The following is an 18,676-nucleotide window of genomic DNA, read 5'->3' as shown; positions in this document are numbered from 1 at the left end:
ATGTTTAGGATAAGGAGTTGGTTATTATAGTCATCGATTATTATAGTTGGGTTATAATAATTTATTTTCGAGGTGTAGATTATTTTAATTTGAGTTATAATAATATATGTTTGAGGTGTAAACTATTTTAGTTTGAAAAGGAAATAGTAAATATTGTAATAAAGAATAAAAAATGATAAATGTAAAATAGTAAAAAGATAGCAAATAATAAATACTAGAGCATTTAAGACGGTTATTATAGTCTTAGGATAGTTCTGGCTTAAACACACCGTAAATAGTAAAGATACCCATTACCCAAGCATTATTTTGCCTTTTTCAAGGGCATTTTGGTAACAACAGTTGTACGGCCCTCAAATTAAAAGCTTGAACGAGTTTAAAAGAGGTAAGGAAAAACCGTTTTTAAATAAGATTTTAGTTTTGAAAACCCAAAGCTTTTTTAAGTAAGAAATAATAATTTCCACTTATAAGTCTCAATTCTTCCCTCCATCATGTCGATTATTCCAGTTATGTTCAATTATCGATTATGAAAAACAACGTAGAAAAATATTAAGTATTTTATGATGATTTTGTTTCTAAAAACTATTTAAAATTTTAGTTAAATTATAAGTTTAAGTTTTGTGTTCATTTGATCAACAAATTTTAAAAATAAAATTCTAATAGATTCATGAATTCTTAAATGTATCTAGATAAACTTTTAAAATTTTAAAATATCTAATAGGTTTTTAAACATTCAATTTTGTACATTATTGAATTTTTAATTAGAGATATTGTCCAAAAGATCAATTTCAAAGGTCCAAAATGCCAAATGACCTAAATTTTGAAAAAAAAAAAATATCAAATGACCCTTTGATGATGTTATGATCACGTGAAATTACGACATTGCACTTGCTTTCTTGTTTTCTTCTCCATTTTTTTTTCCTTTTTTTCCTTTTTTCTTTTTCCTCTTCCTTTCTCTAGACTTCTTCTCCGACTTCTTCCACTGCATCTTCTTCTTCTTTTCCGATTTCTTCTCCGCTGCATCTTCTTCTTCTCTGGCATAGTGAGTTCACACAAGCAACCCAAGGAGAGTGATTGTTGATGTCGGATGCCTGGCAAGACTGTGTAAGGAAAGGAAGAGCAAAACTGGCGAAGAAAGAAAGATCGAGACCGGCGAGAAGGGAAAGAAAAGTGGGTCTTTTCCGCATGCAAGCAAGAGCAAGATTGCTTTTTCGCGTACGCGTCAGTATATTTAATTAATTTCACCCCAATTTGACGTCAACAAATGGTCATTCGACACTTTTTTTTTCAAAAACTGAGACATTTCGCATTTTTTACCTAATTTTTGGATCACTCATCCACCGAACCCTTTTCAATTGTGTCTAATAAGTCATTCACTAATTCGATATTTTTTTAAAATTTATAGAAGCACCTTTTAGTACAGTTAGGGGTAGGCAAATTCGAACAACAAAAATACTAAACACAAATATGAAATTTAGGATTTAGATATAAAATTCAATTTTATATATATTAAATCAATTAAGTTTTAAACTTTTTCAATATTTAAAGAATCTATTACACACAAAGTTGAAAGTTAAGAAACCTAGTAAATATTTTGAAGTTTAGAAACATATTAGCCGATATTTAAAATGAGAGAAAAGGTTAATTAGATAAAAACTTGAAAGTTTATGGCCTAAACTTTAAAATTTTAATTTAACTTCAAGATAAAAACTCGAAAGTTTATGGACAACTATTTTTCTTCAAATTCTAAAAGATATAAACTTATGTTTGAACATATATTGATATAGCAAAGTAAATTTAGCTTAATAGCAATTAACTTGCTCTTATTCCCTTGAAATTCGAATTTTAATACCTCGTTTGTGTAATTATTGTACTAAAAAACATATAAACACTTCTAAATTGGATAGAACACAAGACAAGATACAAAGTTGGGACCAACAACTTAAATCAAATTTATATTGACAACCTCAAAGTCAAGTTTCAATTTCTCCATCCACGTATGGTATAAATAAAAATAAATAAATAAACACAACCCACATAGCCCACAATTTTTTTTTTCTTTTTTTGATACTTTTCATTAGGCACGTATGTCTATCTAGCAGCCTTTCATTGTCATGTTAACGACTCATTATATAAGATTTTTAATGGTAAAACATTGATCAGCCTTACAAAATTGTCCTAGAAATATATTCTTTATGGTTTAGTAACCTCGGTTCATAAATTACAGATTAAAAAAAATCTAGTTTCTACAATCTATAATTTTTTTTAGTATAATAATTATGGAGATGGACATATGACTCCATAAAAGTTGTCGACTCGAGCATTGATCAGTAAATAGAATTTAACACCAACTACCATCTCAAGATGAATTGTTTAGTCTCCCATTCCGCCATCACAATTAATATATAAATATATAACCCATAAAAGTTTATATATGATGCCAATGTAAGTTTCATTTGCCAACACAACTTAATGTTGAAATACACACTTAACTTGAAAGTCAAACATCTCCAAATATATATATATGTAGGGAAAAACAGTTTGTAAGATCGGGTGTTTTTTCGAGAATTCAAACTACAAACATTTTAGTCACTAACACATCTGTATACCAATTGAGCTAACTACCTTTGGTGAGTTTTTCAATTTAAACCAAAAAAAGAAAAAGAGAAAAAAAGAAAGATGAATCTAGAAGATTTTTCAGCCAAGCGCTTAAATTTTACCATATTAGAGTGAACCTGTTAGCCATTTACCTAATATTCAAATAATGATGATGATGAACATAACTTGGTGAAAAAGGCTGGAAAAGAACCAATCTTAAAGACACAGTATAGACAAAAAAATTGAAATGGTATAAACTGCTTCACTTTAAAGAAACCCCACAGAATCAACCAAACAAACATTATATAAGGAGAATCCCAACCCCTTTATACTCATTCACCAAGTTCTTTCCTTTCCTTCAAGAGTTTATTCAAAAATGGCTTTCTCTACCTTCTTCTCCAAAACAACTCTCATCCTCTTTGCAACTGTATTCATCACTTACGCAATTGCTCACGATTTCTCGATTGTAGGCTATTCCCCCGAGCACTTAGCCTCCATGGATAAAACCATCGAGCTGTTCGAGTCATGGATGAAAAAGCACAGTAAAAAGTATCAGAGTATTGAAGAGAAGCTCCATAGATTTGAGATATTCATTGATAATTTGAAGCACATTGATGAGACAAACAAGAAGGTTTCTAGCTATTGGCTGGGATTGAATGAATTTGCAGACCTGAGCCATGAAGAGTTTAAGAGTAAATATTTGGGATTGAAAATTGAGTTTCCAAGGAAAAGGTCGTCTCGTGGATTTAGTTATAGAGATGTGGAGGACTTGCCCGAGTCGGTTGATTGGAGAAGTAAAGGAGCTGTTACTCCTGTCAAGAACCAAGGCTCTTGCGGTCTCTTTCTTTTCCCATCTATTTATTTCTACCTAGTTATGGTAAGAGTTCAAAATTTTCCTAGATGATGTTTGAACAAAAATATGATTTGGAATGCAGGGAGTTGCTGGGCATTTTCGACTGTTGCAGCAGTGGAGGGGATAAACCAAATTGTCACTGGAAATCTAACCTCCTTGTCCGAACAAGAATTGATCGACTGTGACCGAAGCTTCAACAATGGGTGCTATGGCGGTTTGATGGATTATGCCTTCCAATACATAATGTCAAATTCTGGACTTAGAAAGGAGGAAGACTACCCATATCTAATGGAGGAAGGAAGATGTATTAGAGAAAAGGTAAATAGTTAATCTTCTAAAAACACAAACAAAGCTTGCACCAGTGTTTTCAAGGTGCCACGGTCCAAGGTCACCTCGCCTCTCAGCCTTGGGTGTGCGCCCTTGGGTCACCTTGAAAACACTGGCTTGCATTTCCTACTATTTACTAAAAACATGTTACTATAATCCCTAGGAACAATTTGAGGTAGTGACCATTAGTGGCTACGAAGACGTGCCAGCAAACGATGAACAGAGTCTCCTAAAAGCATTGAGTCACCAACCTGTCAGTGTAGCCATTGAGGCTTCTGGCAGAAATTTTCAATTCTACAAAGGGGTAAGATTGTAACGCGTCATACTTCTACTTCCCTTGATAAACAATTTAAAATGGATGGTTTCACTTTGACCTAACCGTGAAATCATTGGTTTGTCTTTCGACTTCATAGGGAATATTCACAGGTCGTTGTGGAACCGACATGGATCACGGCGTGACAGCCGTTGGATATGGTTCATCACAGGGAACAGACTACATTATAGTAAAGAACTCATGGGGACCAAAATGGGGAGAAAATGGATATATTAGGATGAAGAGAAATACAGGAAAACCTGAAGGACTATGTGGAATCAACCAAATGGCTTCTTATCCAACCAAAGAGAAATAATCCAATGAAGCTAAATCTCTAGTCTCTATATTATTTGGAGACTTCGATATTCTTTTTTTCCTTTTCCTCCATGTTCCTTTCAAATCGATATGAAACATAACTTCTCTACTGCATTTTATCAATAAAAGGACCAGATTTGTAATGGTTCGACATGAAATAAACTGCTACTCCTTTTAGGATATTGCATCTTATTACCAGAAAAGTTTCTTTCAAAAGAAACCCTTACAAATGGCCAAAAGAATGGCAAGACTAAATGGAGAAAGGGTGGCATAACGACAAAAAGAAAGGGAAAAAAATCCAGGTTTCACATAATAGATAATGAAGGAAAATTACTCACTGCAGTATGTCAACAATTCTCCAGGGTTTCTTTTTATATTTATTTTCCTAATTTCTAATATATAAAAATACATCTCTCAAGTCTCTTCACAATTACGAAATGGAAACGCCTACTCAAGTTCGTTCACGTAAATAAAGGAAGGCATTTTTCAAGCAACAGCCGGGGCTTAATAAATAATCCTACAATGATCCAATATTTAATGATATAAAAAAATGGGGTCAGATGTACCAAAGGATGACATCAACTAGAAACTTCATTGTACTTGAAGACACAATCGTAGAGCCTTCCACCAAGAAACTCTGCAACCTCCAGATGCTTTACCTGTAAATCAAGAAAAAGCACTAGTAAATTAACAAATCTGTTTATTGTTTAGGCTAATTTTGAGAAAACAACATTTATGATCACAAAAGAGAAATCATTACCATGCCAATCTTTAGCGAATCAGACTTAAATTGAGCATAAAGATTTGTCTCTATTCCACGACCCTGCAAATGTTAAGTAAAAAATCAAACAGCTCATCAGTTGACTTCCAATGAAATTGTTTTACCATAGAAAAATCAATTCTCAGTTAACTTGTAGAAATATCTATAATCAAGTAGAGAATGTTCACACGGTTCGTTTGAATGCCAAAATTAGGACTCCTTTAGAATTGTTGTTTGCTTTTAATCATTTTAGGATAACTGAAAAGCAAATGATATGTATGTGTATGTATGCATATATACATGCATACATACATACACACACATATATATGTATATATTTATAAATATAAAGTAGGTTAAATTATACAAAATAATCCTGAAGTTTGGAGTTTGTTTCAATTATGCTCCTACACTTCGAAAACTTCTATTTTACCTTTCGACTCCCAAAGCTGTGAAGTATATGAGAAAAATTTGCCTGCTGGTGGGCCTGCACCTTGCATCAGCAGCCCACCACGTGACAAAATTTTACTGTGCCATGTGTCATTTATTTTATTATTCTCAACTCGTAAATTGCATCAACCCAAAACGTACTTCACCGTTTCCCATCTTTCTTGTCAGTGTCTTTCTCCCTCATCCCATCGCCGACCAGTCCATTGTCATCCACAAAAATAAAAGTTTCTAGTGATTGCAAATGCAAGAACAACTCAAGTATCTATCAAAGCAAAAAATAAGAACGAACCCAGGAGCAGAGTTCCCAATTTGGAAGAACTGAAGAAAAAATATCCAAGAACTTCAAATTTTGTTCTGACAAAATGAAATTTTTGCACAACATTACCACTGGATGAGACATCGACACCAAAGTTGAAAGAAGAACAGCAGAAACATGATGAAACAGAGTTAATTCAAACCAATAACAACTCCATTGTCAACTATGTGATTCATCACCTAGCCATCAATCCCCAAAATGATGATGCTAGGCAGAAATTGAAAGATAAAAATTGATGCAACAATGGCTTTTATATAGAAGAAACAGAAGGTTTTGGGATGGAGGAGGATGAGTTTTTACTATGGTTTTAGACTTAATGTTCATCAAGTGGAGATTTGGATTTTTGTTGGAACCATTTTAACAGAATGGGGGTTGAGGAACAAAGATGAACCTATGATGGGCTGAGGAACGTCATTCAAACACCGGTAAATTGAGAAATGCACCGACGATGGGATGAAGGAGGAAGACCTTAGCGCTGCCAGATTGGATGGGAAATGCAAACTACAAAGTTTTTAAAAGAAAAATGAAAAATGAAAAAAAGCATGGACACTTCCAAAACAGAGCGTAAATTCAGTGTAGCTTTTTTTAAAAAAAAAAAAAACACATATCCCAATAAGATCTTGCCATGTGGTGGCTGCAGGTGCAGACCCACCAGCAGGCAAGCTTTACTCTTTCTAAATAACACCTTGAAATATTGTCAAATGAGTTTCGAACTACAATGGACTTTACTCTGACATTAATACGATAACAAGACAACTTTATAATTTAACACAATGAACTCATTTCAGAATTAATTTTAGTAGCATGATGAACTAATGAGAACTCACCATTCCTTCCAAGATAACTAGATCTGCATCGGTTGCCAGGTAACTAAGCTCCTGGGAGACTTGAGAAAGGTCAATGACCTTCAAGGAAACATAAACAAAAAATCCTTACACATAACTAACATGAACGATATCAAAAGCCTATAAATCCACGCAACAAGTTCAAACATATAAATTTGCATATGTCTTACGGGCAAATCATTGCCAGAATTGGCAACTAAAAGGTTGGAAGTATCGACCCCCACAAGCTGTCCACGGTCATCCTTCAGCTGATAAGTTGCCAAATGATAAATTAGAAGCAATAGAAACATTGAATTCATAAATACTAAGAACTATGAAATATCACTTTCAGCTACCTGTGATAAAATTTCAATTAGTTCATGATAAGTTACATCGTTAATTGAGGGCAAGTCATTAGCCGCTAAGACAACCTGCAGATTATTTTTAAAGAAAAATAGAAAAAAAGTAAATTATACTCAAAATGGCAACACAGAAAACGTAATAATTACAAGAGCATCCTATTTTCTGGAAAAGTACCCAATTGAATTTGAAAACTTTATGGTACCATTTAAGAAAAACATATCATAGAAACTTACAGAAGTTTCCAAAGACATATATATAAAATGATTCACACAGTAGGGATTTATCCTTGAGGAAATAAAAGTATAGATATTAACTTCCAAGTAAACTAAAATGCCAACAGACTGATTCACAGGCTTGATCGCTTGAGTCAAGATGAGATCATTCTTTAAAGGTAACCTACATTGAGCAGTATTCACTGAATAAAAATATCACATACTAAAAGAAGAAAGGACACCCATAGTTTACTAGTAAGAAACGATAAAACACACCAAGTTGGGGGAAGGTAAGAGTTTAGGATTTCTTTTTATAACCTGTCCAGTACAGCTACTTCCATGCTGAATCTAAAAGTTTCTTATTTCAAATATAATTCTCCTTTGTACAGAGTTCAGACAGCAAACAGAAAATCTTTAACTCCTTGACATAAGCATCAGATGAATAGTTTGACAGAGTAATCATGAAAGGTACAATTATGAATAACAAAATACAGTTTTCTCTTGTCTCTTATATAACATTTCAATCAATTTCAACTAACACAAAAGCATGTAGTTTAATTTTCCAATTGTAAAATTTAGAGTTTTCAAATGGAATGATTGTGTAATATGCAAAACCAGATCTACCGCTAAACCTGAGTTCCACGCCGAAGTAACTCTCTAGCAAATGGCAAAATGCCCAAAATAATATCTGCACCGGAGTTATCAACAAATATTACAGCCTGTCATAATGTAAAATAGCCCCTGTTATTCATTAGCTTCAACAAATAACTGAGTTAAAGTATGTTCAGATATCAACATCCATGCTAAAAAATAGAACACATTCAGAAAGTCACATTCTAAACTAAACTAACCTTCTTCCATGACTTTTTACTCCATCGGAGTTTGAATGTGTCCAAATCATCAATCACCCAAGGACGAGGAACTAGATTTTGACAACTCGCTAAGAAAGACATACCATCCTTCGAGAAAACTTCAGCTAGCTTCAAAACATGAACTAATTTCACTTCAAACTAACGCTCAACATGTCTTCAAGTAATTAGAATCAGTTATATGTATTAGAAAAAAATAAAATTGTGCGATCAAGAATCAATAATCACTTCACAACGAAAGGTTGTCCCACCTGAGCCGAACCAAGGTCAAAAATGTTCCCAGCAAATATTCCTCTAACCAGATTCTCCAAACGCTTCTCATCATCTTCAATGTCATCATTCAAACGAATTACATCAGCAAATAAGGTAATAGCCTTTGCATTCTCTTCATCCTATTAGTAGGAAGCAAGATACAAAGACATCAGAAGGGTGTAACCATGGTTGACACACAAGATGAGACTTTATCACCGTGGAGCGACTTTGATCTCTTTTTTAATATCCAAAATCCCCTTGTTATCAACATTGGTGGAGTAAATGGTTAATAGAAATTAGATGCTCATGACATCTTCAATATCAGGTTGCATGACCCCAGGGAGATTATAATGGTTGCAAGGATCTTTACATCCGTATCCAATCATAGGGCATTCATGCTAGTCTACTCAGAGTGCAAGCTGATTTATATCAGTTCCAAGAACCATTATTATCCCCCTTTAAGACATTATATTTCCCAATTCCCACCACTTCTAGGTGACATCTCTACGTTATTTTTTTTCTTTTTTCTTTTTTCCCTTTTTGAAGGAAACTATTTAATTGAAGAAAAATATATACTTGCCTTCACTCTCTTGAATATATCTCTGAACCCCAATTCCCTAAGGACTTGCTCCCGAAGTCTACATAGAAGCTACAATTTTTAATAATAAGTTAGTTCATGAAAATTAAATGGTGTAAGCCAAGCATATTCTTATTTACTTATTTAGAAATTCTAAAAATTGGATACTAAAGTTGGCTCACAATGCAATCAGGAGGTCCTCCATGACTTTCAGGATCTTTCTTCAAGTCATCAAGTATTTGAGAATACCTTCAATAAATTATACAAAGCACAAAATGAGACCCATATCATTCTTTTTCTACAATAAGTTCTATAACCGATACACCATTGATTGTATGAAATTACAAAAGGGCAAAGGTTCTCGTTACTGTTTCTCGTAAAAAATAATAATAATAATAATAACCGATATTACATAGGATTAGTGTATTCTGTAGATGCAGCAAAGGCTAATCTCAAGCTGACAAACTAATCTGATCCGGCAGAAGCGAGATAAATCCTTTAAATCAAGAACATTTTTCCTAAATACAGCAGCTATACTTGCTTTAATGTGTGGTTATGATCTTAAATAGGAAGAAGCAACGCAATTTTTTTATAGAGGGATACATAAGGAAAAATAAAAATACATAATGTAACAACATTAAGAAAAAGTTCACCTCTGGGCAAACTTTTCAGCTTTTTCTTCAGCATCTGGGACTGTGGGATCACCCGCCGCCCGTTCTCTAGAAATGTCAAAACCACTATCAATAAGATTGGAAAAGTACTACCAAGTTCTAAGAGAGATCATAGCCATCTAAATTTTTATAAGATTGACTGAAACTTACAAACGCAAAAGCTGTAATATTGTTAATGGAACGAGTTAACAAGAAAAATGAATGATGAATTCCGTCCTAGAAAATCAATTGTTTTATCTTATTTTCCGAAAGAAAACCAATCTCGAGTATCGATCATACTGAAATCTCTCTATCAGCCAGACATTCAATAAAAACAAACAGCAACAAAGACTCAATAAATCAGATCGCGTCCACATCGCTAACTATAACAGAATGATCAATTGTTGGCTTCCCCTTCCTTCCCACCAGCAGAATACGCAATTATTGAAAAAAGAAACAAAAGGAAATTGAAGAAATAGAGAAATCGGATGTACTTGAAGGATGGGATAACATTGTAGAAGACGTTGATCCATGAGAGCTCAATGGGGGTAGGCTTGCGAGGATTATCGGAAGGGAATCGGTAGGGGATGGTGCAGGCTCTGTAATTGGACTCAATCGGCGTGAGCAGCAGTGGAAATGGCACCAGCTCCGACGCGCTCTCCATCTCCGGCGAGCTTCGATGTGATTCGACAGGGGTTTTGGTAGCTTCCGGCGGTTTTCCGATTGAAATGCACGCTTCTCATGCAGAGCAATTGAAGCAGAGGGAAGAGGAAAATGGGACTAAGCTGGGACAGGGAAAGAGTAAGAAACGACGTGTCGTTTTATTTATTCTCTTTTTTTTTTTTTTTTTTTTTTTTCTTTTTTGAAGAAATCTTTTATATTATTCTAATCTTATTCTAATCTTGTAAGCAAATCTGTCGTTCTAGGGAATGAGAATCGTCTTTTTATTTTTAATTTTAAAAAAATAATAATAATACTTTATCACCTGTTTCACATATTTGTAGCAATAATACCCATCTAACATTCACAAATTTTCAAAATTTCTCTTTTGAGTATAAATTCTTTAAAATTGTAGGAAAAAAAGAAGAAGAAGAAGAAGAAATATGAATGGTTGTGGAACTTATAAAGAAAATTTAGATTATAATATCATTTTAGGTCATGATTTTAAATTTTGATGTTGGATTGAAATTCCATAATGTTTAGGAAAGTTTAGAGATAATATTAGAATTTTGAAAGTATCGTAGTATTTTTTAAACAAATGGTAAAATTCTAGAGTATTTATTATAAATTAGCTTTGTCTAGTTCGTATTTAATAAAATATAGTGACCAATTTGAACCATTTATTTTAATACAAAATCATAGATCTTTTAGTTAGTAACACAAATTATGAGTTAGTTGAGTCATGTGCGAGAAGTTCGAACCTTAACCTTTTAATCTAGAGTAATGTTTTAGAAATTTTTTTATCATTTGAGTAATGTTTAATGTTGACGGGATGAAATTCATAAACTTGATATCAAACGAGGTCTTGGGCAAAACTTTGATTGAGAGACCTTAATATAAAAAATATTATATAAAATTTTTTCTTGCTTTTTGAGATTCAAAATTATGTATTAAATTTTGATAATCTAAGTTCATTGATATATTTTTTCAATGGATAATATGGTCAATTCATTTAATTTTTGTTGCAACAGAGTCGACCTTAAATAAAATTTAACTAATTTTAATTTTTAAAAAGCTTCTTAATGAAGCAACCATTACTACTATTGTTAGTAATATTTTATAAGCAAGATATGCATTTGGAAAAACATTTACCTTTTTTCTTATATAATTTAATATTTTAATAGGACAATCAATTTCATTTTGCAAGACTTCCCTTCATATTTTTACTTCAAAAAATAAATCTAAATCATTAATGTTAGAAAATTTATCATGTTTTAATTTATTTTCAAAATTAATACAATATCTTTTCAAATCATAATCCAATGACTTTTAAAATTTTATATCAAATAAAAAGTTAAAGATATTTTCGTATATTTGAAATTGTTCTATTCTATTTTTAAGTGAAGAAATTGTTTGATCTATAATATAGAATTGTTTGATCTATAATATAGTAAAAGTAATAAATTCTAAAAGAATCTTTAAGTGATCGTATTTCTTCAATATCAACATTCTCATTAAATTATTTTTTTTCTTTGAATCATTCTTTTTTCACGAAATATTGGTTGTATTTCCATATCATTTGCAATTTCTTTTGTTGAAATCATAATATCTGTGAATCTATTATCTCTATATTTTTCTAACAATGAAACTAAACCTTTCAAGTGATCTAAACCACATCAATATGCATAGCTTTATGTTGTAAGACTTTACTCACAGAGCAAATAAATATCATATCATATAGTCATGCCTAATAAAAATTTAATATATTTATGAGGGAAATCGGAAGGGTTTTGGGTTTAAAAATAAATAAATAAAATAAAATAAGAAATATAAAAGGTCTTTACAAGAGTTTTGAGGGGGTTATATTAATGGTTGAGATTTTTAAGAAAATTTGAAAAGAATTATGAATAAAAAGATAAAAGGTTAATAAATTTAAAATATGAGCTAATCAAAATTGGGAGAATTTATGAATTCATTCGTTATGAATTTTTTTAATAATTTGTATTTTCAGTATTATAAGCAAAATTGTATCAAAATTAATAAGCATATTATTTTATATTTTAAGTTTAATTTTATTAAAAATTAAATAAAATAGATATCGGTATTATTATTATTATTATTATATATAGATGTAAAATATGAGGCTCAAAATGGGGTCTTAGACTATTGTCTCACTGTCTACACTGACTGTGGTCATAACCATAATTTTCATTCAATACAATCTATTGGTGGTTCAACCAATAAATTGGAAGTTCTTAGTCCACATGTACAACAATTAGTTAGTCATACATTTTTTTTTTTTGTTATTTATTAAGTTTATTTACCTTTGCAATGATTTTATAGTTAAGATTTAAATGGTTCAGGTGGTTGTCTCAATTTTACGAAAAATATCCGGATTGAAAACATTCTTAAGATGTCAGTGAATAAATTTAAACAAAAATATTTAGATTTATAAATAGATACTTTACACTTTTTAAACAAACTAAAATGTTTATTATTTATAGTATAACTACATTAATGGTATTTTCTTGCTTATTTTTGTATGTTTCCTAAATTTTTTTATAATATAATAAAAATGTCGATTCACCTTTTATGTTGATGTCGAATCTATAGATATGTGAAAATATTAATAAAATGTCGATATATCGACAAAAATTAACTACAATGTCTATATTTTATAGTAACATTAAAAAAAAAAAAAAAAAAATTAGTGCACATTCATAGATGCTATATTTGTAGTGGTTACCAAATCCTTCTTGCCATTGAAAATTTGAAATAATGCAAGTTTGTAGAAGTTGTCTGACAACTGTTACTAATATAAGCTTTAAATGTGATGTTTTATACTTCAAAATTGTTGCTACATAAAGTATCAACAATTTTAACAGTTGTTATACAACAAATAGTAAAGTAAATGTTGCACAACTAGCAATAGTGATCTTGAAAATTCTCGGCATTATGAGAAAAAAAATGTTGAATTAGGAGTTAACTATTTACAACAATTGTTATATGTCATTCTAGTGGTTTCGAAAAATGTTGCTATATCCTTCATGTATAGCTTCAATTAGTGGCAGATTATTCAAAGTTGAAAGTTTTGTCTCAATCTGATCACCTATTTGACCGACTCATCGTCTTTGCTTGAAATAATGTTGCTGGTTTTTAGTATGAAAAATGAGTGTATGAGAGTTTGAACCTCCAACTTCAAAAAAGGTAGTATGTATCATTTAATGTCGATTTACACTTACTTTGACCTTTATGTAATGTTGTTGATCTTGCTTAATTAATGTTAATCTAGTATATAAGTTGACAACTTTGAACTTAATTGATGTTTGAGGTAACATATAACCATTATAATCGATAGAGAGAGGTTATTAAAATGCTTTTCTTAATTTAGTTGGGCATATATTAACTTCTTCCTTATTTGTTAATTGTAAACATTATTTAACATTGCATGCCAACATGAACACATTTCCAGTATGGGAGACACATACACTCGATTAATAGGTATTTGTATATGTTGTTAAGCTCAACAAATAAAAATATAGTGAAACGTGAAAGTTGACTTGGCGAATTCACAACTCCTCAAAATGTATTATAACTAAAATGAATGTAGAATGATATTAATGTATCCTCTGCAACATGACAATAGAGATAAAGACACCAATCATCATCTCAAAAGTTGATGATAACGATTGAATTTATCATGTGTCAACTTGATAATTGAACTGATTAAGACATATGCACTCAACCAAAAAGTTAAGGTTTAAATCTCTACCTTAAAAAAAAAGGCCTATCATGTCCACTTGTTTAAATTTAATGCATTTTTTTAAAAAACTCACATATCTCTAAATATCCATCTTTCCTAAGTTATCAAAGAGGAGGAAAAAGAGAGAAGAAAATAAACAAACCCCAAAAGATCCAACAAATGAATTGGATATAGTACATCTTTTGCAAATCATACTTTCAAATATTCATCCTTAAAAGAACACACAAGCAATGAGCCACAACATAGCAATTACAACAAAGATATTAGTAAAATTTAACCAGATAGAATAATTTCTAGATTCCACAAGCTATAAATGTTTAGGCCAATGTTTAAAAACATATAAATATGCTTTGCAACATAAGCAAACTACAAACATATGATTTGTAAATCTTAAGCACAAGGGGGTGGGACTTGGGTGCCAATGTACCTGGCTCTAACATATTTGCAAGTAGAAGATGGGTGGTTTTCCCCTGATGAAAGATTCAAGTGAACATTTTCAAGGTTCACATTCTGACATGGGATTCCCTTGCTGCATTCTAATGCCACAGCTACCTTAGAGGAAGAGGTTCCTCTTATGTTCTTGAAATAAATATCACTCAGCTTCACTAGAGATGGTGCCTGTCCAAATGAATCAGCTTGATCATCTCAGAAATGCATTTGTCATTCAATGATTTTTGGCCATAATTTTGAAATTTGTTTAAGAAATGATATTTCTTGAACTAAACTTGTAAAAAAACATGTTTAGATGTCATTTTTGTCCCAAAACTTTCACTTTTGTTCCATTTTGGTATCTAAGCTTCCAAAATATCCATTTTTAGTTTTTAAGTTTTGAGAATGCTATTTGGGTCTCTCTAAACTTGTATTAGTTAATCTTTTGAACGTTTATGAACTAGAAAAATGTAAGTACTAAAATAGAGATTTTGAAAGTTCAGAAACTTAAACTACATGAAAATTGAAAGCTCGTAGACTTAAATAGAACAAATTTGCAAGATCAGAGACCCAAGATAAAACGAACTTGAAAGTCCAAAGGCTTAAAGAATATTTAAACCTAAACAATATCATATTGATCTCGCATGAAGAAAACTTTACAATCACTTTTCGTACAAAGATTATGTTGAGAGAGCACTGACTTACCTTAAGAGAACAAGATCTGAACGGACAGTATGATTGATCAATGATAATTGGATTGGACACGTTGTTCATGGTAATGTTCTCAAATGTCATGTTTGTGGCTGAGCTGCTGCCAGGAGAGTTTGGCCATGTCTTGATTCTGATCCCATTGGTGGTACCTGTGAGGCTGCAATTTTTAACTACTAATCCGTTTACATCTCCTTCATTTCGATATCTTCCCAAGCTTCCGACGCTGCAATGAACAAAAGACATGTCATCCAGAATGCTATTTCTAGTAGCTGAATACAAGTTAAAAGATGACAGAAGCATAAAACCTTTTGGCAGCAATCTATGTACCTGATCCCATGGCCAGGTCCACAGTTGATGCTGGAGACTGTGACTTGAGAATTCCCTTGTCCGATGGAGATGCAGTCGTCACCAGTTTGAATACGTGATTGAGAAAGATGGACGTTATAACTTCGGTCAATGTGGATGCCATCAGTGTTGGGACTATTTGCCGGAGCTGAAATCATGAGTTTGCTACCTCTGAACCTCTTGCATTGTACTAAAGCCAGGTGAAAGAACTTGCTATCCAGTGAAGTTATGTGTTGAACAACCGTGTTATTCATAGCCACAAATTTCAAGTTCTGAAAAGGAATCAAGACATCGTAAGAATTTTACCGACTTTTCAAATGGCAGCAACAGAGCAGTTCTGCAATTCATAATGTTTCGAGACATGAGTTTGAAATCACTCATTTTAAGATTTCAATCGATGTTTCAGATGGCAGAAACAAAACAGTTTCTGAAGTACTAATGTTTCAAGACATGAGTTTGAAACGTTTCATTGTAAGAATCTTAATGATGTTTCAAATAGCAGCAATATAACGCTTCTTGCAAGTCCTAATGTTTAAACTTTCAAGACCTGAGTTCGGAATGGATTTGCATTATTAATCTTACTAATGCTTCAAATGGAAGTAGTAGAACATTCTTGCAATTCCTAATGTTTCAGGACGAGTTTGAAATGGTTCATTGAAACAATTTCACTAGTGCTTCAAATGGCAGCAATAGAACAGTTCTTGCAATTTCTAATGTTTCAAGACACAAACTGATTAAAAATCAAACAGACCAAAATGTGGTATGGAATTTACAGTTGGAAGTAGTTTGCAATTGTAGTCATCAAGGCAGTTGTTGAATGGCCATGCCTCAGCGCCTTGGCCATCAAAGGTTCCACCTCCAGTCAAGGTTAGCCCCTCCATCCATCTGAACTCAATCCAACCTGCACCAGAACCATATTTCGACAGGTCTGTTGATGCCTTCAAATAGCCCTGCAAAAGGAAATTTGAGCTCAAACCAAACAAATTCAAATTCAAATTCAAATTAAAAAATAAAATAAAATAAAATAATAATAATAATAATAAAGAAAACCCCAAAAGAAGAAGAAGACTAGACCCTTGCCTTCATTTTAACTGTTAGAGATGACACATTTTTGCAAGGGCCTGAAAATTTAACTGGACCAACCAAATAGGTTCCTTTTGGAATAAGGAAAGTTACCAGTCCAGCTGAACCACAGGCCATCCTCCATGCTGCTAGGAAGGCCTGAATCACAAGCAAATGAAAACTTTTGAAAAGTGACCTTAATCTTTTTACTCTTGTAAGGGTGTGTTCAAGAGCTTTTTTCGCAGGACCAAAACCACTTCCAACTCAAAATCATCATGTTTGAAAGCAATATATTGTCGATTTTTAAAAAGGTCAAATTGCTATATGAGAAAGCACATATATAGATAGTACTTTTAAACCTTGTGACTGTTAGAGAAGCACCTAAAATCCCTTTAAGAGTGTAGAATCATACATTAAGTAATTTGTCATCAAACACTTTTTACTACTCCCAAACATGTGTTGAAGTAGCCATTTGGAAGGAACCTGGATTTTCATTTCCAGCAAGCAAGAAATTGGGCTAAGTGACAGAAAACATCTGAATCACTGATTGAACAATTTTGAATGAGTAGACAACAAGAAAATATAACAGGACAGAATCATGGAAATCCTTGAGGAAAATGTATGCAATAAAATTCCAAACAAAGTTGTCCTTTCAAGTGAGCTAAATTGTTTTACGAGAAAGCACATATATATAGTACTTTTAAACCCCGTGATTGTTAGGGAAGCACCTAAAACCCCTTTAAGAGTGTAGAATCAAACATAAAGTAATTTGCCATTAAACACTTTTTACTCCTTCCACACATGTATCAAACTCGCCATTTGGAAGGAATCTGGATTTTCATTTCCACCAAGCAAGAAATTGGGCTAAGTAAAAGAAAACATCTGACTGAACAATTCTAAATATGAGTAGACAACTAGAAAACACAAAAGGATAGATTCATGGAAATCCTTAGGAAAAATGTATGTAATAAAATTCCAAACAAAGTTATCCTTTATTGTGAGCTAAAGAAATGGCACAAAAAATGAAAAGGGAAAAAAAGTACAGGAAATTGCAGCATAGAAGAGTCTCAGCAGTTGAAGGGAGAAACAGAGCTTAAGGAATTCAGTTCATCAACTAAAATCTCAAACAATTTTCACAAAAAAAAACAAAAAAAAAACACAACACAACACAACACAAACAGAAAACAGACATTGCTATCATCAGTCAAGCCATTTGCTCGAGCACCAAAGCTTCTAACACTGAAAACATGAGAACTCTTAGTTCTGTAACGCAATAAGCTTTCTGAAACGTCTGCTTCCAAATTTTCTCCACTAAGAACTGAGCTAAAACAGGAAGATGAGAGCAACAAAAACAATGTGGTGTGAAAGGGGAAATTCATGCTAATAGCTTAACAAGCTATGCTTCTGCTCGATGAAATTGAAATCGGAAGAGATTGGTTTAGCTTACCGATCCATGAATGGAAACGGTATTTGAGTTTAAATTTGCAATTGGAGATGCTGAGAAAATGGGGGCGATTTTGAATTCGCCCTTGTTAACCGTCGTTAACTCCTTTCCCCCCACTAAGTCTCTGGCTGTTAACCGTCGCACACATGGAAAAGAGAAATAAATCGGCCGCGCTGCCCGGCGACCGGAAGGTCGTCGGACCGCCAGATCGGTGGAGCGGAGGTTGAGAGAGTGTTAGTTGGAAGAGATCGTGTGGACTGAGCGTCATGAATATGATGCTTGTTGAATCATGCAAAATAGAAGATTCTCTGTTATATCATATATATTCATTCTTAATTTCTTGATCTTTATATGATAAATTTGGTTGCCAAATTAACTCAACTTTTGGGGCGCTGAGATGATATAGGATGTGGAAAGTTTGATATCTGAAGAGTTCTAATATTTGGAGAGTTCTGATATTTGTGTTTGGGTGTGCAGAGTTGTTATGTATGAGTTAAAATGTCTGGGTTCATATCTCTACGTTTTGATGTGCAAAGTTGTTATGTCTAGTTCATATGTCTGTGTTTGAGTGTGAAGAGTTGTTATG

General features: G+C 32.6%; 3 protein-coding genes across 6 annotated transcripts; 1 reads left to right on the top strand and 2 right to left on the bottom strand.

Annotated features, from left to right (window-relative positions):
* Positions 1-2,825: 2,825 nt before the first annotated feature.
* On the bottom strand, positions 2,826-10,592 carry LOC120078127 (damage-control phosphatase At2g17340-like). Of its 2 annotated transcripts, XM_039032347.2 has the most exons (13): positions 10,171-10,592; positions 9,680-9,745; positions 9,209-9,275; positions 9,030-9,098; positions 8,449-8,589; positions 8,180-8,308; positions 7,961-8,047; positions 7,110-7,184; positions 6,945-7,022; positions 6,757-6,834; positions 5,164-5,226; positions 4,970-5,062; positions 2,826-3,109 (listed from the first exon to the last, which is right to left on the bottom strand). In XM_039032347.2, exons 1-12 carry the CDS (start codon positions 10,338-10,340, stop codon positions 4,982-4,984), a joined length of 1,104 nt encoding a protein of 367 aa, XP_038888275.1. In that variant the 5' UTR covers positions 10,341-10,592; the 3' UTR covers positions 2,826-3,109; positions 4,970-4,981. The 2 variants fall into 2 exon arrangements, with proteins under 2 accessions (XP_038888275.1, XP_038888274.1); XM_039032346.2 differs by lacking the exon at positions 2,826-3,109 and having other exon boundaries at positions 4,749-5,062.
* On the top strand, positions 2,874-4,583 carry LOC120078128 (cysteine protease XCP1-like). The gene is made up of 4 exons (XM_039032348.2): positions 2,874-3,431; positions 3,531-3,766; positions 3,939-4,079; positions 4,189-4,583. The coding sequence occupies exons 1-4, from the start codon at positions 2,972-2,974 to the stop codon at positions 4,402-4,404; spliced, it is 1,053 nt and encodes a 350-aa protein (XP_038888276.1). The 5' UTR covers positions 2,874-2,971; the 3' UTR covers positions 4,405-4,583.
* A 3,756-nt stretch (positions 10,593-14,348) lies between the features above and the next one.
* LOC120077147 (Pectin lyase-like superfamily protein) lies at positions 14,349-18,410 on the bottom strand. Of its 3 annotated transcripts, none has more exons than XM_039031049.2 (6): positions 18,094-18,410; positions 16,665-16,805; positions 16,358-16,534; positions 15,567-15,856; positions 15,234-15,462; positions 14,349-14,717 (listed from the first exon to the last, which is right to left on the bottom strand). In XM_039031049.2, the coding sequence occupies exons 2-6, from the start codon at positions 16,782-16,784 to the stop codon at positions 14,490-14,492; spliced, it is 1,044 nt and encodes a 347-aa protein (XP_038886977.1). In that variant the 5' UTR covers positions 16,785-16,805; positions 18,094-18,410; the 3' UTR covers positions 14,349-14,489. The 3 variants fall into 3 exon arrangements, with proteins under 3 accessions (XP_038886977.1, XP_090170337.1, XP_038886976.1); XM_090314211.1 differs by having other exon boundaries at positions 16,761-16,805; positions 18,094-18,408; XM_039031048.2 differs by having other exon boundaries at positions 17,837-18,371.
* Between the last annotated feature and the right edge of the window lie 266 nt (positions 18,411-18,676).

Source organism: Benincasa hispida, chromosome 5 (genome assembly GCF_027475165.1).
Source record: "Benincasa hispida cultivar pf3 chromosome 5, pf3_genome.v1.1, whole genome shotgun sequence".
NCBI classification, from domain to species: domain Eukaryota; kingdom Viridiplantae; phylum Streptophyta; class Magnoliopsida; order Cucurbitales; family Cucurbitaceae; genus Benincasa; species Benincasa hispida.
Note: the sequence above shows the minus strand (reverse complement) of the source record. Positions and strands in the feature narration are given on the sequence as shown.

Bases quoted from the DNA above. Each gene is read 5' to 3' on its own strand.
- LOC120078127 (XM_039032347.2), bottom strand. From the start codon at position 10,340: ATGGAGAGCGCGTCGGAGCTGGTGCCATTTCCACTGCTGCTCACGCCG. The intron at 9,746-10,170 runs GTACATCCGATT...TGACATTTCTAG, and splicing joins AATGTTATCCCATCCTTCAA to AGAACGGGCGGCGGGTGATC. The intron at 5,227-6,756 runs GTGAGTTCTCAT...TAACATTTGCAG, and splicing joins TAGTTATCTTGGAAGGAATG to GGTCGTGGAATAGAGACAAA.
- LOC120077147 (XM_039031048.2), bottom strand. From the start codon at position 18,025: ATGAATTTCCCCTTTCACACCACATTGTTTTTGTTGCTCTCATCTTCC. The intron at 16,535-16,664 runs GCAAGGGTCTAG...TTCCTTTTGCAG, and splicing joins CTCTAACAGTTAAAATGAAG to GGCTATTTGAAGGCATCAAC. The intron at 14,718-15,233 runs GTAAGTCAGTGC...TCATTTGGACAG, and splicing joins TCAGATCTTGTTCTCTTAAG to GCACCATCTCTAGTGAAGCT.
- LOC120078128 (XM_039032348.2), top strand. From the start codon at position 2,972: ATGGCTTTCTCTACCTTCTTCTCCAAAACAACTCTCATCCTCTTTGCA. The intron at 3,767-3,938 runs GTAAATAGTTAA...TATAATCCCTAG, and splicing joins GAAGATGTATTAGAGAAAAG to GAACAATTTGAGGTAGTGAC. The intron at 4,080-4,188 runs GTAAGATTGTAA...TCGACTTCATAG, and splicing joins ATTTTCAATTCTACAAAGGG to GGAATATTCACAGGTCGTTG.